A 25,978-nucleotide genomic window follows, 5' to 3' on the forward strand; every position below is an offset into this window, starting at 1 on the left:
AGATTGAATTCCATGCAGCATAAGTGAAACCAACACACAGCAAAGATTGAAGAAATTCAATAAATACACATTTGAATAACCATTTATTTACGAATACAAGAGCTATTACAAAATAACACTTTTCTGTTGGAAGGGGGGAAAGAGAGTATATATCAGTCATTGAATTTCTTTGTTCTTTGGATGACACAACTCTGCTCTTTTTCTTCTCTTGGAAGATGCCAAACACTTATTAAACATACTTGCAACCTAAACACCCAGTTTTAATCACTCTATTATTTTGTGTCGATACGAGACCCCAAGTTTCTTTAAATTTAGGCCATTTCACCATCTTCTCTTCATTCTTCATCAGCTTTGCAGCCACAAACTTCAGACAAGTCTTCATGCAACTAATAACAGTTGTGACAAGCTCTCTGCAGAACACAGGTTTAGAACAGTTATTTCATAAAAACAATTATCCATCTGCAAACATAACTCTTAAAAGTAGTTTGGCTCGCAGCAGACAGAATCTAATGCAATGTTAGCAATATATTAATATCCCAGCCACAGATGTGCTATCAAAATAAGTTTTATGTTTTCCAGAGACAACCCAAAAAGTAGTATCATGCTAGGAAGATTGAAGATTTCAACTGTGCTTGACCAAAAGTTCTCACGCTATTGTTGCTCAAGCACAGGACAAATATAGCATAATTCGGCCAGATAGACTCCTCTGATTATAGTCTGGCTATCATAACCAGCACATTGAAAACCATCTTGTCAAAAATCAGGCAGACTTATACCAGAATATTTTGGCTTTCTAGATTGAGCAAAATATACAGTGCCCAGAAGTGGGTATTATCCCGATGAAGGAAGGATTGCTAAGTTGTAAGAAAGATCTTCCTAAATGTTAGGAATAAAGCTTTAATGACTGGTTTGTGGAACACCTACAGCCAGGGCAAAAAGTTGATCCTGCATTCTGATTCTACACAGTTACATGGTCAGTGGACAACAAGAACTATGTTGAAGAAAAAAAGCATTGCTACATTATTTTAACTAAAGATAAGTAATAGAACCTTCCATAGCCTGACATTAATCCAGCTTCAAAAGAAAAAACATCAAATCTAAACATACCAGACAAAAAAGAAACAATTCTCGAACAATAGATAAAATGCTAGGTATCATACTCTTGGTGCATTTCAATGTAAAATCTGAAGTCTCAAGAGCATTTCACCTGCTGGAAAATTCACATAAACTATTCTTCTTTAATTGTCCCAAACTTGTACTTGGACTACTTGATAATAAACAGACTATAAGCATAATCAGAACAAGACCACATGCATAAAAAGAAAAAGCTTAGAGCATCCTAAACTAGAAGCCTCAAAACTAAGATTTCATTATTACTGCTGCAGAGCATAGATATTTGAAATTAATAACATAAAAATTTAAACCACGTTGGCTGTCTCAAAGCATCCTAATCCTACATAAAATCCCATAAAAAATGCTGTAACCATATTCCACTCAGGCCACAAGAAGCTCAAGGAAAAACAAAGTCAAAGATCAACACAATGACGTCCTTCTGACTCCTGCTTTCATAGATCTTTACACAAATTTAAAAAAGAACATTTATGGTCTTAAAGGTTATATATAATCAGTAATTAGGATCGAATAAAGCAGTGCAAGGGTTAATGTTTTTACCAATCTAGCAAAACACTATACATCATTAGAATCATAAACCCTATTTACCTTTTCCACCTAACAACCCTAAAAAATTTCAAGACTCGTTCATGGTGAATAATCAATATCTGATCACTGCCTATATTGACAAAATCACGTATACACCTCATTTCGAATGCAAATAAGACAGAATAGATGTCTGGGTCTGAAATTCATTATTTTAACATAACACCCTCAGTCTTGGAAATACCATAGGAACAGAATTCCATTTATTACTCCTAAAGGATACAATGATAATTGGAACTTTCATAAGAATAGAAGGAAGGGGTTCCCAGCGCACTTCCAGACGATCTCTTAGTTGATTGAATCTGTCTATGACCTAAGTTTGATAGAAAGCTAAGCATGGCTCTAAATATAGTCTGTTCAACTTCTAATGATCTCTCTTTTTCCAGTTGTGTATCCTGATTTTTAAATTGCTATGTACTCCTCATAATGGTAGTTATAATGAAAATGAAAAAGTACGGGTAAAAGCTAGTTCTCTAACAACTCAGCCCTGTTATCCCTCTTGGCAGACAGCAATTATTATAAAATACTTAGAAGTTATATATTTTTATATGGTAAAATATATGATCATAATACATTTTAAACTTACAATGATGAGCAACAAGAACGACTGCCATTTACGTGGTAAACGAACAAATATGAATCATAATGTTGACAATTGATCGAGTAAAACCCATGCACTCTCCGCACACACTTGAATGACATCTTCTTGTATAAATGAATGGCTGGATTATTGTATGAAATCACATGCAAGTAAACAGCATGGCAAACTGGGATGCTCAAAGCATATTTCATAACCTCATGGATAAGTGCTGTAGCTGTTGATACAACACCAAGCAAAATTTGGTCATAGGGTGAAGGAATATTTAAAATGAAAAATGGGAAAGGAAAGGGAGAAAGAAGAACCATTAGTAGAGAAAAAGTTTCCTACCTATGCCAAGATTTCTGTAAGCATCTACTACTCCCAGTGTCGGAATATATACTAAGGTTTGATCCACCTTTGATGAGTCATACCTGAGCAAAGCTGCAAGGTAGGTATTTGTTGAAATGTTTAGATGACTCAGAAACAATTTATCACCAGAAACAAGCATTCAAATACTTCATAAAACAAAAGGAGAAATATTTGAGACCCAAAAACAGAAGCAAAGGGTTGACTGTCAATATTATTTTTCCACGACAATATTCAACAATGAATATTTTCATTTTTAGAATCACAACTTCAAACATTTTAAAAACTCTGCTTAAGCCATATTTCAACCACCAAGCAAATATCATTAAAGCATTAATGCTTATCCATAGATGACAGTACAATTCCTGCAGTAACAAATCCAATAAGCTCGTCACTTTGCGCATTGGGTCGATTGCAATCAACAGCTGCCCATGACAAAATATCACGTAAATTCACAACATTTTGGAAACTCATACCTGAAGAGATCAATACCTTTCCTTGAAGATGCAAGAAATACTCTTTACTGAAAATCCTCAATAGAAAACAGATGCATTTCTTACCTGATAAGAAATACGTCACTGTGGATTTGTTCTAAAATCTCTAAATCAGATGGTTGTATGGGCCTATAGCAGATAGCAGGATGATGTGAGATTTTCGGGTTCACCATTGAGGATCGAATCATTAATCTCCAGAAAACATGTGATATATTTGGAGAAATTGTAAAAAAATTCCTCCTTCCATTTATGCAGCCTCGGCCACAATCGGCATGCAGCATTCGATGAAAACTGACAAAGAAGAAATTTTCACATTCCATTAGTTCCTTCTGACGTCAAATACAGCCCATACCACTACCCCATCACTAAAACACAAAATCACAACTCAGACACACAACAGGAAAAAACAGGTCCCTTCTATATATGGGTAGTACACCCTTCATTACAACACCAAAAACCTCAAAAAAAAAACTGTTATTTAACTTGAAATTTTAACAGCCTTCGCATTACAACATCAAACAATTTTTCACATAATATTATTGAATTGTTTAGTTGTAACTCTTGCTATTTGCTTTTACATTTGAAAACCAAAAGCAAAAACTACTTTTGGGTACAAAATCAAACGATCTTTTTGAACAAGTAAAGATTTAAAATGCATTTTCTTTTGTAGAACAAAACAAAACGAAACCCAAAATTCCGAACACCCCAGAAACCAGCAAAAACCAGGAAACAAAGGATAAGCACTCCAAAACCCAAGTTGGAAATGAACACAAATTAGTAAATTACAATAAAGATCCAAAGAACAAAGAACAAAGAACATATACTCAAATAGCAAAATTATAAAAAAAAAAAAAAAAAACCAATAAAAATTATTGAAAATTTTGTAAAAAAAAAAAAGAAAGTTATTTACCCGGAGAATATCAGGGTAGAACAAAGATCGTAGCGTGAAGAACTAGAAAAGCATCCTTGAAAATTCAAAAGGTTAAAAAGAAGGCTCTTCATCTTTTATTTTATTTGTTGACCAGGGAACGAGGCAAAGGCAAAAGTTAGAGAAACATGTGACTGGAGACCGGCCCTGCGCTTTTGTCTTCTCTATGATTTTTATTTTTAGTGAAACTTCTTGCTGATTGAAGATATAAAGTGCAGAAAAATAAATAAATGAAAAGATAAAATAAAATAAAAGTAGCAGACTGGACACTTTAATTAGATTCTTTTTTTTTTCTTGAAAAATACTTTAATTAGATTTTTGGGCTAAAGAAAACCCGAAGCGAATCGGATATTTAACTTATTCAATAAACTTCCCTTCAAAAAGAACTTGATCAATAAATTTGTAATTTTATTTCATTTAATTTTAAGCAATGATATTTAATAAGTTAAATTTTAAATTTTAATATTTTTAATTTTTTTTATTATCAAATTAAAATTTGTATATAATAAAGATAATTTTATCTTGAGTTAAATATTTATTTGATTCTTATATTATATATTATTTTTTATCAATTCAGTATAAAAACTAATTTTTTAATTAAATATTTATAATTTATTTTGCCATCTAATTTAATGTAACTAACCTCATTAAATAAGGAAAAGATGTTGACATATTAGTAAGACAAAAATTTATTAAAAAATTTGTTGAATTAATAAAAATAAAATATTTTATTTATAAATTTTAAATTTAAATTTTATTATCAATAAATTTTTTTAATAAATAAATTTTTTAATAAATGATTTGTAAAATATAAATTTTTTTCTTAAATTTATGATCTATTTTGACCCTAAATAAAAAATTTTTTTACTCATCCTAAATTTAAAAAGAAAATTTAAAAAAATAAATAAAAATAAAAATCAATCAGCATTACCAAATTTAAAAAACTAAAGTTGAACTTAGAAAAAAAAATCAATCAGAACTAGCAAATAAAAAAAAAAAAGGAAAGTTTAATAGTTAAAAGAAATCAATCCAAATGATGTTTGATACTGGAGAGGGGAGAGTGCTTGTAAATAGTGTGGTCGGGCTCAACGGTCCAACAAACGTCACGCATCAAGGCGGCCAGCACATCGTTCAGATAAACACACGCGGGGAGAGGGAAATTACCATATTGTCTCAAGCTGAGCATACGACGGGTGATGGGTCGCTTGAGTCGTTCCGAGGCTTTGTCTTTGTCTTTTTCTTTCTCTCGCTCACGTGTCACGTCTCCCCTTGTTGTTGGAGGAGGCAGTGCTTGCGGCGGCAATTCCATAGGGAGTGGCAGTGCTCACTGAAGCTGCAGTCACTGCAATAAATTCCTTTTGTATAATTTTTATTTAATATATATATATATATATTTCAAATTGATTCAGCGAGGAGATACCTTAAACTTTGTTGGATTTTTTAAAACTTTTCATTGTAACAGATACCATGCTTATTTCATACAGGTTTTATTGACATCTGATTAAAAGATAGTGTGGTGGGAAAACTTTATCTTATTTTTTTATAGCAGTTTATTCTAGATATTGCATGAATAAATTGTTTACTTGATCCTTACAGATTTTTTAGAATATTGATATATTAACTAGCATTTTTATGAAATTTTTATGTAATATATTTTTTTTACATAATTTAAGCATAATTAATATTTAATGTTTTTCGTCAAATTTTAAAAAATAATTAAATTTTAAATTTATCAAATATTATTTTTTAAAATTATTATATGAATTAATTGAATTAAAATTTTTTATTATTTATTTATTTTTCTTAAATTTCCTTACATTACTTAATAACTTGATAAAAGAATCCTTGTTCTGTAATACACCGGCCACTTTTGAATATTGGAATTCGGAAAGCCTCGTTCCCAAACAGTCTGTTAATATATGGTTTTTACAAACTGCTACGTGTCAGTCAGTCAGTCTTTTCTTTCTATTCTTTTGTTCTCCATCCAAACAATGAAATCAAATCAAATCCGAACCCTTCCCTTTTACTCTCTACCCCTTCTCCTTTGCTGCTCCGTTTGCTCTCTACCATCTCCATCTCCGCTTTACCGTACAATTACCATTTTTTTTTTACCCTTCCTCTCTGTCTAGAAAATCTAGCTCTTCCTTGGGGTAGTTCCATGGCATATCGCCTTACTATCTGATCTGGAACGCCCTTTTTCTAATTCTTTTTAGGTAATATTTTATTAGTAGAAAAAGCCAAATGGGTTCTCTTCATGATTCAATATCAGCGGCGAACGCGGCGGCAGCAGCGAACGGCAACACGGTGCCGCCGTTTCTAAGCAAAACCTACGACATGGTGGATGACCCATCGACCAACTCGGTCGTGTCTTGGAGTAGCGGTGACAACAGTTTCGTTGTCTGGAAAGTACCGGAGTTTGCAAGGGACCTTTTGCCCAAGTATTTTAAGCACAACAATTTTTCCAGCTTTGTCAGACAGCTCAATACTTATGTGGGTATTTCTTTGATTTTATGTTTATTCGTTTTTTACTCTTATTTGTTTTTTAAGATTGCGATTTTTTGTACATATGCTTAGAATTCGAACCTAAGACCACTAAGGTTTGTTTTCTTGATGATGATTGTGATTTTGTTGTTTGAAGGGTTGTGGATTTGTTTCGAATTTCGGGGTCTAATTTTTTAAAATGTTTGGATTGTTTGTAATTTTTTTGGGGGGATAAATCAGTTTGTTCATTCATCCAAATAAGTAGGCTAGCAGCAAACTATTGGAACAACATTCCCAGAAAAAAATACAAGTGTTAAAGCTGCATATTTTCCTCCAAGTCCAATAGTTTGCTCTATTGAGCATCTCTTGGTTCATTTGGTGAAGTATGATCCTATATTATGTAACCTTGTTTAATTCTCTTCAAGGAGAGAATGAGATTCTTTTCTCTCCTTCTATCTCTAGGTTGCATTATATTCGTAAAATATTTCAATGGTTTGATCTATAGAATTTTTTGACTTGGTTGTGACTGATGCACATAGCATTACTGACTTGAATGCAATGCACTGAACTTATTCCTATCTACCTTACCATCCAGGTCTGATGCTGATAAAGTCTAGTTTCTATGCTGTTTTAACTTCTTTGATGCAGGAATCTTGCAGCAGCTATTAGCTTGAATACATCTGCATTAGCAATAAATGTCCTATCGAACATACATCCATTTGTGTAGCCATTTATATATTTTGACTAATTTTTGATATCATATAAAATGATACTACTTATTGCCTTCGTTTGCTACTAGTCTTATCTGTTGAATTTGAATTAGTTGAAGTATTTTACACATTCATCTATGATGTTTTTGCTCTCATATCAGTAGCTGAAATGTGTGGTGGTATTGTTCCATGTGTGTTATTTATATTGATTTCATGTTTCTAAAACAAATTCTAAATGCCGTTGCTGATGTTTTTCATCTAAAATACTATAAAGTCTGGAGATGTAATTTATATGCCCTGATACTACCTTTAGTTGATCCTTTTTTCTTTTTTCCTGCCATGTTTGACCTAACTAGATGTGTTTACTTAAAAAGTTAATCAAGAAGAAGGGCATCATAAACCAACATTTTGTTTTAAGGACTTTCCTTGTAAGATACAAAATTCTCAGGAATAGCAAAATTGACACTGATTTTCTCATATTAGCTTTTCTTCTTTTGACTTCTAAAAATGTATTTTTTTTAACCAGCAAGTGAAGAAAAGCATAATGGAGTATTATTTGTAAAGTGCTGCCATGGGTTGTAATTTGAAAATTATTCGATGGAGAGGGTGAATTTTCCAGATCGAAGTTTTCTGAACTATATTTTCTTTTCTTAAGCTGAGGAACTCATCAAATTGTAATTGTGTTTGTTATCTGCAGGTTTAAGTATATGCTTGTAATTACTAATTGATTGTGGTCAGGCATTGTGGTTCAACCAAGACAGATGATATATGATTCAATTATATATTAAACTTCAATCCTGCCTTAAACATATGTTGGCTTGCTTCATTCTGTTTGGCAACTATATATGATAACTCGAGTCGTTGATTTTCATAATTTTTTTCCTTTAGGGTTTTAGGAAAGTTGACCCTGACCGCTGGGAATTTGCTAATGAGGGGTTCCTAAGAGGTCAGAAACATCTCTTGAAAACCATCAGCAGGAGGAAACCTGCTAATGTCCACAGTAGTCAACAACCTCAAGTTCAGAGCTCATCCATTGGAGCTTGTGTTGAGGTAGGGAAGTTTGGGCTTGAAGAGGAGGTTGAATGGCTTAAGAGGGACAAGAATGTTCTCATGCAGGAACTTGTTAGGTTGAGGCAGCAGCAGCAAGCCACAGATAACCAGTTGCAAACTGTTGGCCAGCGTGTACAGGTAATGGAGCAGAGACAACAGCAAATGATGTCTTTCCTTGCTAAGGCCATGCAAAGTCCAGGTTTCTTAAGCCAGCTTGTACAGCAGCAAAATGAAAGCAACAGGCGCCTTACTGGAGCAAACAAAAAGAAGAGACTCCACAGGCAGGATGAAGAAAATTTAACTGGTGAAAACAGTGTCATATCTCCTAGTGGACAGATTGTAAAGTTCCAGCCTTCACTGAATGAGGCAGCAAAGGCAATGCTGCACCAGATATTGAAGATGAATACATCACCTAGGTTGGAACCTTCGATAGATAATCCTGGTGCTTTCATGATTGATGGTGTTCCTCCTGATGCATTAGACAGCAGAAGCTCTTGCAGTCGTATTTCAGGAGTGACACTCTCAGAAGTCCCACCAGCTTCTGGGCAGTCTTATCTGCAAGCAGAATCAGGTTTTCCTGACACTTGTCCATCAACTGCCACTTATTTAACAACTGAGAATACTAAAGTGGATCAAATTTCTGAGATAAATATGCATAAATCACAGAAAGATGCAGTTTTTCCAGATGTTCCTCAAATGCAAGGGATTATGCCTGATAATGCTGTTGGACTTACTGATAGAAGTTTGGCAGGGTCTGAGAGAGGGAATGCAGATTACCTTGATCCAATTTCAGCTGTTTTGGATTGTCAAGTATCTGTAGAAACTGATGACTTGTCTGTGGATCATGATATGGACATCTTACTGGAAGGGAGCCCTAAGCTTCCAGCAATTAATGACATTTTCTGGGAACAGTTTCTTACAACAAGCCCACTCACTGGGGATACTGATGAAATTAACTCAAGTTCACTGGAAAATGGTGCAAATGGGGAACAGGAAGCACTGTTAGGTCAGGAGAATGGATTAGATGGGATGCAACATATGAATCATCTTACTGAGCAAATGGGCCTCCTTACATCAGATAGCGGGAGGCTGTGATGTCCTACTAATTGTATATACGAGTTTAATGCTGTTATGAGGTAAATTTTTTAACCAACTATTCACCATACTAAGCTTGATGAGCAGGAATGCTATTCTCCAAAGATACCAAAGTTTGCTGATAATTAGGGTAGTCTTTACTGACATAGTACTAATTATAGCAACCATTTTCTGTCTTTCTTTCTGCTCATCATGGTGATAAATTTATTTTATAATTATCAAGAATGATCTACATCATACACAGCTTACGTTCTGAGTTCATGGTTTGTCATTTTCAAAGTTGCTCATATGACATAAAAAGAATTTATTAACATGTGTATTTATTTTACTAATTCCAAATCAGTAAACAAGGAAATGATATTTGTTTTAACATTTGATAATTCCTACACATCATTTACTGCACAGTACACAGACAAGTGGCTTGTTCAGAATCTTTTTCTTATCTTTAGGCTGCCGATTTTAATTGTCATTTTGAATTTGCTATCAGCACATGTAAGAGAAGGTATATCATTTTTGAGTTTTCAATTTTCTATGGTTTTTGCAGATGTTGATGATCTGTGATGCTGGCAAGAAAAAGCTTTTGTTCAAATAGAAACTTTTGTTGTTAAAGGAGCTATTTACGAGTTATATGTACTAATAACATAACTTACAACCGAAATGGTTATCCAAAGAAACATTAATAATGGTATATATGTTCTGCTTCTCAACTATATTGTCATCTTAGAAGTATGTTCTGCTGTGTCCCTGTTTTAGCCGTAGATGAATCTCAGGACATAGGCTTGAAATGCGATGCAGGAAAAAAAATTCTTTGGCTATTGCTCTATTTTCCCTGCTATACTCATCAAATGTTTGATTAGGATGCTCTAAATCCATCTCCTATGTCTATTTCTGCTTGAAGCATGTAATAACTTTTAAGCCACTCTTTATCATGAATGACTTAATGTACAAACGACCTTGAGAGGTTGACATGACAACCCCCCTCACTGCATCATAAAATGTAGTGAAGGGCAAGGTCTCTGGTCATTGAGATAGGAAAGAGATAATTGAAACATGGTAACATTGTGTCAATGATAGCGTGGAAAGTTATGTGAAGAAAGAGATGATCCCCATTTTAGGCTTTTATGGAATCCTGGTTGAAGCCCGTCTTTCATTCTTTCTGTGCTTTTGTTTTTTGATATGTTACAACTTGGACCAAATATTACTCAAGAATGCTTTTATCCCAACCAAAAAGCTAGTTGACTTGGATATCTTTTGTTTCGTGAAAAATGATTTTCAAAACTTTTTTTTGTATTTTTAGATGCTTGTTTGACGAAAAATTAATTGGTTTACAAAAAATAATTTATTGATAATAAAAAATTAAATTATTTTTTAAAAATTCTTTTAAGGATTTAAAAATGGAAAACATTTTTACAAAAAAAATTGTTTGAATAGAATTATTTATTAGTACTTTTGAATATAATTTTACTTATGAATAATATTATATTAATAAATATTAATATAAATAAATATTATAATAATATATTAATATTAATAAATAAATCATCTTATACTAATAAATTATATATTAATAAATAATATTATAATATATTATTAATAAATAATATACTATTAATATAATATTAAGAAATAATATTATAATATATTAATAAATAACATAAAAAATAATAAGTAGTTTTATTTTTACATTTTTTGTATTAACATAATATTTTATATTAAATATTATTATTAAAACAAAATAATTTTTATATTAATAATTTTAATAATAAATCATTTTTACTATTTTAATAATTATATTAATATTATTTTAAAAAATAACATTTTTGAAAAAATAACCAAACAACTAAAAATATTTATCAACTCATCCAAACAACAAAAAAATCTCTTTTAATTTAAAAAACATAAACATTTTTCAAAAATCATTTTTTGCAAAATAAACAAAACCTTATTTTGTTCATTGGTCTTATTTTTCTTTTTTTTTTAGTTAATTTAATTTTCTATACTTGATATAGTTTATGATGTATATTACCGAAAATTATTTTATTATAATTGTAATTTTTAATTGTTTTCGCAATCTCATAAAAGTACAAAAAGAAAAAGATGGTCTCACTAACAAGAACAACTTATTTATGAAATTTTGAACAAAAAAGGGAAGGTAATGACAATTTGATATGCATGGGAATAGAAATTTGGAGAGGTCGGTGAGAAATTACATACTAAAACAAATGGTGTTTCCACCCATATTTCCTACATTAATTAATTTTTTGCATTTTACTCGAACAAACTTCATGCCAATAATTACAAACAATAGAAGAGGCAAAAAAAAAAATTATTTTGAAATTTATTAATGAGGCAAGGTAGTAATCTATTAACAAGATTTGCTGCAAATCTAAGAGCCTCCAGGGAGGATCTTACCTACGGTATCAAAAATAGTACTAGCACACATTACACTGCCTGCGATGAACTTTGAGCTCGAGACACCGGATCTGTTGCTTAAGCCACAACAACTATGATGAAAATGAGGAGAATGATCCCAAAGATTAACAAAAGCAAACACCTCTGCATTAATGAGTCATAGGTTAATCTTTTTTTTTTTTTCCTTTTAATGTCACAAATTTGTTCACAAAATGCAAACATTGATCAAACTTGGTAGAGTAAAAATAACTATTTAAGTTATTCCTATAAACAGTTTTAAATATCATCCACCATGAGCTTAATTTAGGAAAATACGAAGCTGAAGAATTATTTTTTGTGAAACAACTATAATTATGACTAAAAATTGGTAAATAAATGATCGGATCGAGTTAAGAACAAAATTGATGTGAAGAAGACTGATATTTTTAGCTCATAAGATTGTTATTTTGATTTATGCATTCAATTAATTTTGTTTTCTGTAAAAAAACAAGAACCAAACTGACCACCGCTTGACATTTCAGGAAACGGAACAGATATTATTCTAAATAAAAAATAAATAAATTTTTTATTATCTATTAATTCATGTTCTACCGACCTAGAGATGCCGACAAGGATGTCAACAAAGAACAGGCCAATGATTGATGATTACAAGGGTGTATAGCAATCATTTAATTAACTTATCATGTCTTTTTTTTTTAAGAGACTTATCATGTCTTATCAGCTTTTATAAACGAAACCCAACGCCAACAGTTAACAATGTAGACTTAAGCAGGAAATATGTTTTCCTGTGGAGCAAGGGAAAAAGATTAGGATAAACCAAACTTACCGTGGATGAATTTGCTCTCTGGATCTTGGATGCTTTTTTAAGATGTGAAGTAGCTAGCACGGTTGCAGAATGGGAATTCTCAATGTTCGAACCAATATCATCTGCAAGGAAACCATGCTCAACAGCTTGTTACATTAGCAGCCAAAGCTTTGGAGAAACTTGAGCAGAAAGTGAGATATTCCAACATAAGTAAATAAAGGACAAATGTTTTACCAATCATGGCTCCTTGCTCATGGACCAAATCTGCTAGATCTTTGAAAATCTCATTCACTTCACTAATCTGTTGCTGAATTTCTTTGATCCCTTGATCTCTTTCTTCAACGATAGCTTCATTAAATGCGATTTCATTGTCCAACAGTACAACTTCTTGTCTGCTAAGAGAAAATATTTTGACAATTATAAGAATTTAGGGGAAAATAAATTAAATATTTTGGAAGACAGGTCCATGTTATATCCATCTCTCTGACTATGGAAACTCAAGCAGATCAATTGATGAAAAATTAAAAGGAAAAGAAACAAGTGAAAAGAAAATAGCTTTGCCCCATGAACGCTTGCTATGACAATGAAGTAAGCATATCACATGTCCAATAACAAAGAACATATTTGAAGGCAAGCCTCCCCCATTTAAAGCCTCAAAGAAGGATACTACAGTAATCCAGGCTATTGTTTTGGGCCAAGTTACTCAAGAAATCATCAAAATGAATCTCATGATAGCAACGTGTTAAACAGCAATAAGTTCTGGAAGTGACAGTTTACCCTTTAGGAATGGAAAAACAGAAGTAAAATTCTATCTAAAAGATCATGGGATTACAAACCATCAAATAGAATTTCTTCAGCAACATCAGTCACAGAGTTAAGCAGAAGAATCTCACCCATTTATCAAAATATTCTACAATATAAGCAACATTTAGGCAAGATAAAAAATCACCACCTCAAAAGAGTGAAACAGTTAATGTAGAAAACATTTTTTAAAGAAAGAAGCTGAAAAGAATAAATAAGTGTTACATTATCACAAAACTCAAGATTCTCAACCACACCAAAAAGAAGTTTGACTAATTTAAAAATAGAAAGCTAGCGCCAATAAGTAATGGCTTCATAAAAGGAGGTTATATCATCAATGTCCCATGTAAAAACTGCTCACCTTTTTGATACCAGAAGAGCTTGCTGCTCTGCACTCTTAGATGAATTTATCTCCCCCTCATGGGCAGCATAACTGCACATGTTCAATAAAGATTTAACATAAAGCACAACAGTCATGTACAAAAAAATAACAGCTCAGCAGTAATTAAATAATAGACAATCTGGTCAACCTTGTACTGACTAAAAGTAGCTCAAAGAAGCTTGTGAGATTCCAAAAGTAATACCAACAGCTCTCGTGAGTCAGCATATTACACTCCAATTTCATGTTTTCTTCAACAGCAATAGAAGGATTACAAAGAAAAGTTAATAGAAACTTGTCTAAGTCATTTTTTCAGTATCTGTTTCAATTTAATATGCTTGAATTTTTCAAACGCCAGAATGGATTTTCCTTTTTCACATTTTGTTGTTACTAGATGTGCTTAAAATGCAATGTAGAAACCCATAAGAAGGTTGGTTAACTTTCACACCATAAAAGAAGACGAGATATTTGTACCCAGACCCAAACAACCTGCAATCACATGAACATGCACATATGCACGTGTATATTGACAGATTCATGCATGCATATCTTTCTCTACAATCTGCAGGATGTGTATTCATGCAGGTGTTGCTGTATACACATAAGAGTAATTTCAGTGCTACTAAAAGTTACCTGGAAGGAAGAACTTCTTTAGGAACAAAAGGAGTATATGCTGTTTCCCTCTCAGCAGCAAGCCTTTGAGCCTTCTGAAAGTCTTTAAGAGCTGACTGAAAGTCTTTCGCAAGCTTAGCATCAGCAATCTTCTTTAAGGGCTGCAGTTCAATGAAAAAATTGTCACGTAACAAAATGTAAACCACCACTTTCTTCCTAAAACAAGAAATAAAATACCACTACTCTCATCAAGAACAAGTATAGCAGGGAGGAATAACCAAATTCCAAAAACCAATTTAGTCAAAAAATGGGAAGATAAAAACATATGTAGATAAAGAAGGAGAAGCCAACAAGTAAACCAGTGTCATCGAGGGCAACCAATGCACTTGTCGAAGCGCTCGTGAGAGGTTAAACACAATAAAGGTGTCTTATAACCCCCCAAATAGGACTTACTTACCGGTCATGAGACGTTAAACACAATACAAGTGTCTTAGAACCCCTCAAATAGCACTTACTTGAATCCTTATACCACAATTCTTTTCACTAACATATGATCCAGTTCTATCTTTTTGGGAAAGATGAAAGAAAAAAATATAAATCAGATGAACTTACACTGACTTCAGCATCCTGATCAGCTTCAGTTGCTTCCCTTAGTTTAGCTGAAGTCTCTTTGACCAGCTGCCTGATATGTAGCCTTGTCTTATGCCTGTCAATGAAAACATCAAGATAAGCTATGCAATAGGAGATAACCGGCTCTCATCCACGTCTATCCCAAGATTCATATCCAAGACATCTAGTTGAAGTCTCAAGTTCTAACCTCGGGAACATGAAGGGCAAAAAAGCATTAATCATGCAAGAATCCATTCATTCTACCAAACTTCAAGAAATGAAACAATAAGAAGGCCAAGTATATTACACAACGGAAGTTCAAAAAACACAGAAAGAAGGTCCAAAATTATATTCTTTAATTCAATTTCGAAACAAGCTTAAAGTAAAAGCAAGAGCTAAATACATTTTTGCTTTTGCCTCCATAATTTATATGGTCAATTTTAGTTTTATATAACCAAAAAAAAATCTCTAAAACAGTAAATCAATTTAATAAAAAATAGAAAAACCCATATTCCAATTTTTAAAAAAGAAAAGAAAAAACAGGAAAATTGTAAGTAAATTAATCATTAGATAAAAAATAAAAAATCCAGAAAGAAAGTCCAAATTTATGTTCTTTCCTTACCCTAAATAATTTATATGGTCAATTTAAGTTTTATATAACCAAAAAAAAAAAAAAAAGGTAAAAAGGTAAATCAATTTAAAATGTCCCCATCGAAAAAAAAAGGGGGAAAAAGAAAAACCCATACTTTAATTTCCAAGAAAAATTAAAAAATTTTAAAAAAACTGATTTTTTAAAAATAAACTTACAAGTTGTTGCGCAATTGAAAGGTATCTTTAGGGGTACCAAGGGAATTAACAAGACGATCAAAGCCCAAAATAGCAGTTCTTATTTTGAAAATCCCAACCGCCACGGACCGCGACGCCGAAGCCTCTCCTTTTTCTTGCCTCAGCTTTTGCCGAGAAGAATTCAAGTAGTTGTTCTGCTGCGGCCTAACAAAACCAGCTTCAAGATCCTGGAAACTCATTTTTTTTCTCTTTTCCTTTTTTCCTTGAAATCTAAGGAAATTGGTTAGAGAAAGACAAAAGAAGAGTAATGAAGGAAGAAACAAACAGGGGAATGCTGGAGAGAAAGCAAAAGCCAAAGAATGCTAAACAAAGAAAGAAAGAAATGGCGTAGTGTTGATGAAATATTTTCAATTAAATTAAATTAATATATATAAAAAACATTTGTTTGGTGTGGCTGGAGTTGTAGCAGCTGCTCAAGTCAAACTAGGCAGATTGACGAGGTTTCCGTGGGCCCTCGCCATTTTTCTGGTCTCCGTTTTGGGCTTCGACAACAGTTGAGCCCTTGGCCCATAAATTTTTTTTTTAATTTTGGTAGGTAAAAATACTTTTTAAACAAAATAAAATAGGCTGAGTGACCGAATGAAATTTTTTTTTATACTCAATTTAATATAATCTTATAAAGTCGACGACATAAAAGTTGAATAATCCATAGCTTAAATTTTAATTTGATTAAAATAATAATAATAATTTTAAATAAATAAAATAACTGTATTATTTGCACACCTAAAATTGCTTATTCTTTGGGGAAAAAAAAAAGTTGATCAATTCATTTACAAATAAATTAAACAAATCCAAATAAATGATGTCATGAAAAAAATTTTTTGGTCAAATACGTACTTTTCATTGTCATGGTAGCATATAAGTTTTCCATGATTATCAATCAAGTTGACTTTCAGCATTTTACAATGATATGTCAAAAGATAAGTGCTGAAAGTCCATTTTTATTAAGAGCGTCGAATAAGAAGTAAGGGGTCATATTCACCCAATTTAAATTGCACATCCACCTTTTCTACCATTCAGTCTGTCGCTATCAATCTGTACGAATATGACTTCTTCAAATTGTTTCATTTTTCCTTTAATTTTTATTATTATAGGTAAATTAGTGAATGATATATTTATATAGTATAAAATATTAAAATTTATATATTTATATTATATTTTATATAATAATTATATATTATAATTTATGTTGATATAAAAATATAAAATATTTTTTTAAAATTTTATTAAAATTATATATAATTTTTATTAAAATTTTAAATTGATCATATTTATATTATATTATTGTATTATATTTTAAATTATAAAATATAATTATGAAATATAACCTCCATATACACTTTTACTTGCTATATCATGGATATCCTTATGTACCACCTCTGAATTAGTTTCTACAATGACTAATGTATATGTTTGCCAAGGCCCACTCAACTCCCTTAATGGTTAAGGCTTCAACCACCGCGCTAGAGCCAACCTTCACCTTTTTCCCCAAACCCGCTACGAGCTTATCATTCTCACCTCTTACAACCACATCAATCTCCGTGTCTTTAGTTTCTCTGTCACACGCCCCATCACAGTTGACCTTTTTCCACCTATGTTTTGGGCAACACCCTCCTTTGCTCCTTACACCCATCCTATGGAACCGATCTATACCCGTTGAAATTTGATTCAATCTAATTTTATAAATAAAATTTTAAATTAATTTTTAAATCAAATCGAATCAAATCAAATTACATGTAAATTTTGATGTAATTTAGTATATTTTTATTATTTATTTAATTTTATATTATTTTTAAAAAATATTTTATATTAAAATATTAATTTTTTATTACAAATTAATTATGAATTTAAATATATACGAATTGAATTCGAGACCAATAAAAATTGGTCACTTCGATCCAATCTTATCTTTACTCTCTCGTTGCACCTGTCTATGTGCATCTATATCTCTTATCCCCAATATTTAAGCTACATGTCTATTGATAATCAAGATGATCAAGATGAGTCAGATTGAAACTAGCTCATTTTTTACAAACACAGCCTTGCAGTTACACCTGGCCTTTTATATGTTCCAACAGGTTACAGTTATCACACTCCTTATCTGCTGTATTTGATCCTCATCCATTTCAGACAAATTCATCATTGAAAATATTTGCATTCTATCAACCTTATACCCTATACCCAATCCAAACTCTATCCCTGAAACTCATTCACATAATAGCTTGGCATGTTCAATGGATTCATTTTCGCTTTGGCGAATAGGACATAAAGGCACAAATTATAAAAGCAATCGAGGAAGTATAAGGAAGGAGGGAATGGTTTGGCCAAAGCTATGTGGATGGTAAGTATGTGAAGGCCGAATACCACATACTGAAGGATGCCGAGGAGTTGATTTGGTACTTTGTCTGTAATACCTAAAATTAACCCTTTCTTGTGGAGAGGTTGTGGTTACAATATTGCCACAATTTTAAATTTACGGAGAAGGAAGATAAGATCATCACCTTGATGTAATGAAAGATCATTTTAATAAGATATGATTGTACATATGAAAATAATATAATTTAAAATTTTGATTAAAATTATACATAAATTAAAATAATATATTTCATACATATAGATATAAATTGTAATATAATAATTTTTATATTTTTTATATATTTAACTCAAAATAAAACACGGCAAATATAAATAAATTGCCAAATTTAAATGAATCACTTGATAACATCCCTTCTCTAACTAAATAAGAAAAATAGAAAATTTAAATCTATTAAACTTATATTTGTACATAAACGGGTTTATATTGACTCGATACTATAATTAACCCTTAATAAAAGTTGATTTGTAACCCCAATTTTGAATCTGGCACACGTAAACCAATAATTTTTCATAGAATTGAAGAATAATTGTAAAAAATAATCAATTACTAATTGTGAATACGATAGGACACATTAAACTAAGATCGAAATGCTGAAGAAAATTCTATGATAAATGACATAACTCAAATTGGAACTATACTAGTCACCTTCTTGATGCTCTTTCGTGTTTCATCTTGAATAAAGAAATGAAAAAAATAAATACATGATTATGTAAAAATCTAAAAACAATTTCAAAGATACATGATACAAGTCCAACAGGCTCAGGAAGGATGATACAGGATTCAACTCTTGAATCTGATGCTCCTACTGATTCCTATATTGATCCCAGAAGTTTCTCCTCCATATTGACCAGCTGGTTTCCTAATATCCCGCACCTGACCTTTACGTTGTTTCTCTCGTTTCTTGCTTTGCAACTGTACATGGTAGGAAAAAAAGGAGAGAGAAACATGAATCGACAATTCATACAATGAAGTAATATATCAAATGGAAGGAATCAAAATTTTCTGCCAAAATACCCTGTATTTCTTCCTTGGGTTTTTGGTGTTTTTATTCCGTTGACGAGTCAAACCTCTATTCTTCTCTATCTGTTGCAAATTGACAGATTATGAAGTTAGTTATGAAGCAGTGAAGAAACGATAACCGACTCATACAGGAAATGAGGGAAGAACCTGATGAGTTATCTGCCGTTTTCCATCTACAGTTTCAGGTAATGTTGGGGGAGCTGAGGTCCTGTAAAAGAAACATATTATACAAGGACTGGTTTAAATCCAAATTTTATTGAACTTTGGCAGCTGAAAGATTTAAATTTTGTTGATAAACAAAAACGGGCACACGTACTCAATTATCTATTATGCACAGGCACTGAGCAATAGCTTGGAGCTTATCCATACTATAGGGATGTAGAAAGAAAATAGAAGCAAATCTAACTGGAATACTGTATTACCTACATACCCCCCAAAAGAAGAGTAATAGTTAGGTGCAGTGCAGGAACTTACCTTGTATATATCTCAGCCTTTGCAGCAAGTTTTGCTGCCCTTTGTTGCTTCACCTGTTTATAAAATTCATCTTCTGAATCTTCTGTGTCTTCTGTATCACCATTCTCCTCCACAGAAATACCTTCATCATCCTCAAAAGTGTCATATTCACCTCCATGGTCATCCTCAGATTTAACTGCTGCTCCTGCCAGTACTCTGAGCTCATGTTTCCTCCGCCTTTCTCCAATATCATCTCTCTTAGGCAAATCATCATCACCAGATACAACCTTCTCAACAAGAAAGAAGGGAGGGACAGGAAAAGAGTTAGATAATCCAGTGTACAAATGAATCATGATGAAAAGTTACTATGCAAACACTAACAAAGCTAATTTTTTCTTCTAACTTGGAGCATGTATAGAGAAAGGTGTCTGGTTTCTACTTCCTGCATTAATTCCTTCGTAAATTAATTTCTTGGTTGGTCTAGCAAGCATTGTCCAAAATCAGGGAAGAAAAGCAAAAAATCAAAGAAAAATAAAACCTTGTGCTGCTTGATCCAAAGGAAAACAAAAAGGGAAGGGGGTAGAACCTTCTGCATATCCACTGAACTGTGCATGCTCAAACAAGATCATCTGACAATGCAAGTACAAGAAGGAAGAAGCCTAAACAGTTAAAATATTCAGCCTCTTCCTACAAGATTTAAACTATGGCCTCCAAGATTGCTACCAAATAGAGATGGCAAAAGCTGAACTAAATTTACTGTAAACGTCAGCAACTTGAAGCAAAAATCTAACCCAGATCAAATTGTTATCGGCTACATGTCAAAGTTGAACTAAACCCAAAAATGACGGGAAAGGACAAAATTCAACCCAAAGTGACTTGATCTACCCAATTGCTACCACTAACATAGACACATGCTTGACTAGAAGAAAGGCTGACACTAAAAATAACACACTGTTTGCAGTAGCTAGCAAACCAAGCATGAAAAATTTATAGGCTTGCTTCTGTAACAAGGTCAGTGATGCTGGCTCAATGCACTTGCTACTTCCAAGTGCATTCAGAAATCATGTCGAGATTAGACTGGACATAAAAAAACAGGAAATCATGTCGAGATTTATACCTTGGACTTATTCTGTTTAGCAGTAATAAGTTGGGTAATTTTATTAGAATGCTGTGAGATTACATGCCCATTACTTAATCCTCGAGCACCTCCTTCAGCCTCCACAACATCATCAGCAAAATCATCATATGTTTCAAGCTGTCTGTCGAATCCCAAGTTGAATTAATTAGTACTCAATACTGTCAAAAGGATAATAAATTACAAAACAAGGGAAAAAGAAGCAGTACCTATTCACCAGTTTCACATGTTTCTTGGTTTTATCAGGCTTTTGGATGTTTGAACTAAAAATTCCCTTCTGCTTCAATTTTTCCTCAAGAGCTGCTCTTACTTTTAACATTTCCCTGCTCTGCACACCAACCTGATCATTCTGCAATATTTTTTATTTTGGGAATCTCAAGTAAGATATATCTCTATTGTTACATAGCAGAGACAAAGAAACAGAAGGAAATATGAATCCCATTGGAGTGAAGGTTGAAACAATGCAAGGCATAAAGAAAGAAAGAGAAAAATTAGCAGCGGTAGTAGGCACATCTCACCTCACGTTTAAGTTTCACTCCCCTGTTGTTCTGGTTACTTGCAGACTCCAATTTTAGCAAGTTAGGTGTGTCTTCAGGCTGATGCATGAAATGAGAAATCAGATGACAGGAAAAATACAAGAACCTAAAAGACATGTTATAGACAGACAACACTAATGTAACTTTCACTACCTCTGCCACTTGTACATCCCTTACTAGTGATCGACCATGACCCTTCGTGCCAGAGTCAGATACCAGTTCAGCATTCTCTTTAACCAAGTTTTGTCCCATTTCAACCCCTTTATTCTTCAGAATCTCCTCCCATTCAGAAGGAAGATTCCCATCAAGTTGTTTCACCTGTTAAGTGGAGCAAGCATTAGAAAGAGGAATACAGTAACTCTAGTAACAAATGAAGCAGCCTTAATATAATATCAACAACATGTAACTCGCTATGAATAAAAGAAAAATAAAATAAAATAAAAAGCAGAAAGGGTGTATTGTTATTTTTGGATGGGTTAAGGACAGTAAATAATCTACTTGAAAGTGCAGCTTGTAGCGAGCTAGCATTTTCTTCTGACGTACAGCCAACTAGTATTGACCACTTGATTTTGCAAAATAACCAAAGCAAAAGAGTACCATAAGTTGTCAGTTCTATTGCTACACATACAAGCCCATAAATACAAGAAAAGACACTCAAAGATGAATAGCAAGCCACCTTGCCTGCAGGTCATGCATCTTGCCTCTTGCACACAACACAGAATATATTCATAAATCTAGAAAACAATATTCACTTTTCAAGAATAATGACCTTATCAAGTAAGCCTTGAATCTCCACAATACGACCTAAGACAGGATGATCACGAACAGGCTGCCCTTCGGACTTGAGAAGAAGATAAAAGGTTATTGCTTGACAATAGGCCAGCAGAAGGATTTGTTTCACCTCCAGATAGCGCATTCCACCTTCCAGAAAGATCTTCCCTTCTTTAGCCTTCAAAATACATAAAATACTTTAACATGTCCATGAAACGTAAAAAAAAAAGAGGAGTCTGAAATTATGTTACATCCAAAGTCTGAAATTATCCTTTAAAGCAAGAAAATTTATTCAACTCCACCATAAGGGTTAGAGGGTTGACAGATGTCCCATTAGGGTATATTAATGAAAATTAATAAATTATTAGTTTCTAAATGGAAATATCACAACCATGTAACCTTGCTTGTGGATTATCTCAAACTACATGATTGAAGTTTCTTAGACAAACGCAACATGCACAAATCAAGCAGCCAAATGCAGTTGGAAGATCAAGCATAAAATTACCCTTCTATTTGAAAATAAAAGTAACAGATGAGAAGAACAAGAATACCTTCCTTAAAAGTGGATTAACTTTGCTTTCAAGCTCTTCAAGTGCAGCATTCAGCTCTGACAATAAGCCAATTAATTCTGGTGCAGAACTGATGAGCAAAACTATTAGCTTATAAGTCATGAGGTTAGAATAAGAAAAACCAAGCAACCACTGCCCAACCCCATCCAAAAAAAAAAAACATACAAAGTAAATATCTAATCCATGTAATATAATAACTACGAAGAATTTTTCTAGTTAATAAATTGATTAAGGTTTCCATCAACCAAAAAAAATGATTAAGGCATACTAGTTAGACATATGTAGATTCAGAACTAAAAAAAAGTCTATCTAATCTCAAATTTCAAAGAAAATACAAAAAAAAAATTATCTTACAAGCTCATTTATTCCATGTAGTCAGAGAGACAGAGACCTTCCATGAACCAATTATGTTATCAAAGGGACAATTAGATAAGAAGCATTGACAGAATGAAAAGATTTACAGCAAGAAGATAATTAAACATGAGACATGAACAAAGATTAAATAATTAACAAACAGATACAAAGGACATCTAACAAAGCCTATACACACAATGCTTCAAGATGTTGGGTGATTATTGAAATAATAGGAATATGAATGAAAGTTATAAACGCAACTATAAAATAAAACTACCAAAAAAAAACAACCACACCTGTGCACCACATCCATCCGCTCTTCCTTTGACAAAGCATTCAAATCCTTCTTGACCTTCTCAAATGTAGCCAGGTCATCCACAGCTTCTTCACCATCTAGGGATAATTTTCCACCTTTTCCTTTGGCTGAAATTTCCTGTACCAGAAACATTTGCTCAGTTACTGAAATCTTTAAAGTTTACATGTCCTTTCTCAAGAAAATAATGTTTTCAATGTCCAAATTACAGGATAGAGAGCAAGCCTCACCTCTAAGGTCAATTCTCTATTAGTCTCATCTTCACTAGCATCTTCAAGGCCAAAGTCTTCAATTGATAAATTTTTTGCTCTTTCCTTCAGTATTTCTTTCACCTCATCCTCCTCTTCCATGGGAGCCTCATCATCACTTGAGTGCAACTTCAAAAGCACATCAAACAATAAATCAAAATCTTTCATCTATTTCAAAAGACAATGCGTGAAAGCATCTTCAAAGGAAACTTGGTTATTCACAAATGAGCATACTTGAAAATTAGGTGTTGGCAAAAAATGCGGTCAAGTAAACAAGATAGAAGGAACTGGAAAATTGGAATTCAAATTCTTACCTCAAAATCACGATTATCACCACCATAATATCTGCTCTTTATTCCACCCCATGGAGCCATTTCTTCTTTCTCATCCTCATCATCATCTTCTTCACCATGCATTTCATTCTCAACTCCACCAAACTTTGCTCTCAAAAGTTTATGTTGCCTTGCAACTGCAAATCACATGAAATGAGTAATTGACAGAAATGTATCTCCAACCAAATGTAAACTACAAATACTTGTAAAAGCTACATTAGAAAATAAAGTAGATATATCTACCTAAAATATCACCATCAAAATCATATGGAACTGAGGAAAAGAAACAGTGGGGAAAATCTATACAACTAAACCAGTTTCTTCTTCAAAGCAGCACATATTTCAGAAGCATGGAAAGTATAATAACAATAAAAGCAATGGAGAGACACAGGGAGGTCCATTAGTACTGCAGAAACATTAGGCACCATTCTTCTAAACCATGACTGAAGAATCTAAACCGCAAAATCACATATAAGAAAGCAAATATATAGCTATGCACATTAAACAACTTTATTATGTTAACTCATAGTTCAAATGAAAATGAAAGGAAAAAATTCCAGCATCTTAATGTATAAAAATGCAAATTATGTCAGCAATTTTGACTAACACAAATTAATCATTTTGCATTCTTGTAATTAAAGTTGTTTAAGATGTATGCCAAATAGTCGTTGTAATAGCATCAAAGAAATGCAACAAACTGTAACATATTATTAACTATCTTCTTACTTTTTGCGGCAAACTTAGAAACTTGGGCATCATCAATATCATCATCATCATCTCCCTCCTCATCCTCCTCCTCGTCATCGTCGATATCCTATACATGGAGAAACAATGACACAACAAATAAGAGTCGAATAGAAAATGAAAAATATTCTATCAGAATTCTTGATAGTCTCACCAATAACATTTTTTAACCTCTCACCATCAAGTACAGCTTGTCATACTCACTCAGTCATTTCCAAACTTGATTCTTTTCCAATTATTTTCCATGTTATCGTGTAGAAAACAGAAAATTTTCTCTTTTTTAACTGGTTTCATTCCTAACGTTCTTTAAAATGTATAAAATTGATTAAAAATAAGAAAATGCAGCCCCAATTTACAAACCAAACACCGACACCGGATACCTAAAGTGAAATTTTTAGTTAAATGAGAATATTTTAACATTCAAAGTTTGATAATGAAAAGAAATAAGGCAAAAATGAGAACCTGAAGATCAAAAACAGGATGTTCATAATCTTCATCTGAATCTCCAACATCCCCATTCATATCTAATGGAACAACATCCCTTTGCTTATGAACTTCAAAAAGAACAAATACAAGGCTTTAAAAAGAGAAAAAAAAAAAGAGCGGAAATATAAATAATTTACGAAAAAAAAAACTAAAATTGAACTTACAAACATCAATTTCGTCATCAACGTTTTCAGCGTCAACAGCATCGTCGTCTCGGTGTCTTCTCTTAGGGTTTCTCTTGTCTTTCTTGGAGCTCTTTTCTCTCTTTCCCATTGCTAGGAAATCTAATTTCTTGATGTATGAGTTTAATTCAAAAGCTTTGATTCCGGTTGAGTATTTTTGTATTGATCGTAAATGGAGGCAGCAATGATTCTGTTTTGTAAAACCCTTTTGAAAATTGAGAGAATTGGGATTCGTGGCTAGGGTTTATGCTCAAGAGTTTGGGGAAATAGTTGGATTGGATGCTAAAAAACGGACAAGCCCAATTCAATTCAACCTTGGAATTAATTTTTTAGGCATACCTTCGAATTAAATTAACAGCCCATGTTCATCATCAGAGCCCAAACAGCCCAATACCAACATTTTCTGTTAAGAGTGGTAACTGTTTAAAGATAATGAATAATATTATAAATTTTTAAAATTTAATCTGAATTTGACGAATAAAATTTTATCGATTTAATTTATTGAGTTTTAAATTTTAAATTTTTATATATTATTTTAATAAAATTTTAGTATATTTAAATAATTTATATATAA

At 32.5% G+C, this 25,978-nt stretch overlaps 4 protein-coding genes across 9 annotated transcripts; 1 reads left to right on the plus strand and 3 right to left on the minus strand.

Moving 5' to 3' along the window:
* Nucleotides 1-46: 46 nt before the first annotated feature.
* On the minus strand, nucleotides 47-4,364 carry LOC111295350 (histone acetyltransferase MCC1-like). Of its 3 annotated transcripts, none has more exons than XM_022888809.2 (5): nucleotides 4,067-4,364; nucleotides 3,223-3,447; nucleotides 2,645-3,087; nucleotides 2,303-2,531; nucleotides 47-410 (listed from the first exon to the last, which is right to left on the minus strand). In XM_022888809.2, the coding sequence occupies exons 3-5, from the start codon at nucleotides 2,802-2,804 to the stop codon at nucleotides 230-232; spliced, it is 570 nt and encodes a 189-aa protein (XP_022744544.2). In that variant the 5' UTR covers nucleotides 2,805-3,087; nucleotides 3,223-3,447; nucleotides 4,067-4,364; the 3' UTR covers nucleotides 47-229. The 3 variants fall into 3 exon arrangements, with proteins under 3 accessions (XP_022744544.2, XP_089599368.1, XP_022743840.2); XM_089743242.1 differs by having other exon boundaries at nucleotides 2,645-3,138; XM_022888105.2 differs by having other exon boundaries at nucleotides 2,645-3,447.
* A 1,674-nt stretch (nucleotides 4,365-6,038) lies between these two features.
* Nucleotides 6,039-10,149, plus strand: LOC111293962 (heat stress transcription factor A-1e-like). The gene is made up of 3 exons (XM_022887048.2): nucleotides 6,039-6,574; nucleotides 8,164-9,461; nucleotides 9,965-10,149. Exons 1-2 carry the CDS (start codon nucleotides 6,326-6,328, stop codon nucleotides 9,418-9,420), a joined length of 1,506 nt encoding a protein of 501 aa, XP_022742783.1. The 5' UTR covers nucleotides 6,039-6,325; the 3' UTR covers nucleotides 9,421-9,461; nucleotides 9,965-10,149.
* Nucleotides 10,150-11,634: 1,485 nt separating this feature from the next.
* LOC111294989 (syntaxin-22-like) lies at nucleotides 11,635-16,227 on the minus strand. 3 transcript variants are annotated; one of them, XM_089743244.1, is made up of 8 exons: nucleotides 15,846-15,962; nucleotides 15,247-15,306; nucleotides 15,042-15,135; nucleotides 14,451-14,590; nucleotides 13,800-13,871; nucleotides 12,872-13,032; nucleotides 12,659-12,759; nucleotides 11,635-11,976 (listed from the first exon to the last, which is right to left on the minus strand). In XM_089743244.1, exons 2-8 carry the CDS (start codon nucleotides 15,291-15,293, stop codon nucleotides 11,911-11,913), a joined length of 681 nt encoding a protein of 226 aa, XP_089599370.1. In that variant the 5' UTR covers nucleotides 15,294-15,306; nucleotides 15,846-15,962; the 3' UTR covers nucleotides 11,635-11,910. The 3 variants fall into 3 exon arrangements, with proteins under 3 accessions (XP_089599370.1, XP_022744045.2, XP_022744046.2); XM_022888310.2 differs by lacking the exon at nucleotides 15,247-15,306 and having other exon boundaries at nucleotides 15,846-16,227; XM_022888311.2 differs by lacking the exon at nucleotides 15,247-15,306 and having other exon boundaries at nucleotides 12,872-13,029; nucleotides 15,846-16,226.
* A 2,611-nt stretch (nucleotides 16,228-18,838) lies between these two features.
* Nucleotides 18,839-25,721, minus strand: LOC111294179 (protein THALLO-like). Of its 2 annotated transcripts, XM_022887383.2 has the most exons (16): nucleotides 25,387-25,721; nucleotides 25,199-25,290; nucleotides 24,719-24,806; nucleotides 23,975-24,129; nucleotides 23,643-23,789; nucleotides 23,396-23,532; nucleotides 22,728-22,815; nucleotides 22,175-22,354; nucleotides 21,559-21,723; nucleotides 21,388-21,465; nucleotides 21,079-21,218; nucleotides 20,852-20,993; nucleotides 19,756-20,021; nucleotides 19,429-19,489; nucleotides 19,276-19,344; nucleotides 18,839-19,173 (listed from the first exon to the last, which is right to left on the minus strand). In XM_022887383.2, exons 1-16 carry the CDS (start codon nucleotides 25,493-25,495, stop codon nucleotides 19,042-19,044), a joined length of 2,049 nt encoding a protein of 682 aa, XP_022743118.2. In that variant the 5' UTR covers nucleotides 25,496-25,721; the 3' UTR covers nucleotides 18,839-19,041. The 2 variants fall into 2 exon arrangements, with proteins under 2 accessions (XP_022743118.2, XP_022743120.2); XM_022887385.2 differs by lacking the exon at nucleotides 22,175-22,354.
* Nucleotides 25,722-25,978: the final 257 nt, after the last annotated feature.

Source organism: Durio zibethinus, chromosome 14 (genome assembly GCF_047325235.1).
Source record: "Durio zibethinus cultivar Kanyao isolate XHJ-2024 chromosome 14, ASM4732523v1, whole genome shotgun sequence".
NCBI classification, from domain to species: domain Eukaryota; kingdom Viridiplantae; phylum Streptophyta; class Magnoliopsida; order Malvales; family Malvaceae; genus Durio; species Durio zibethinus.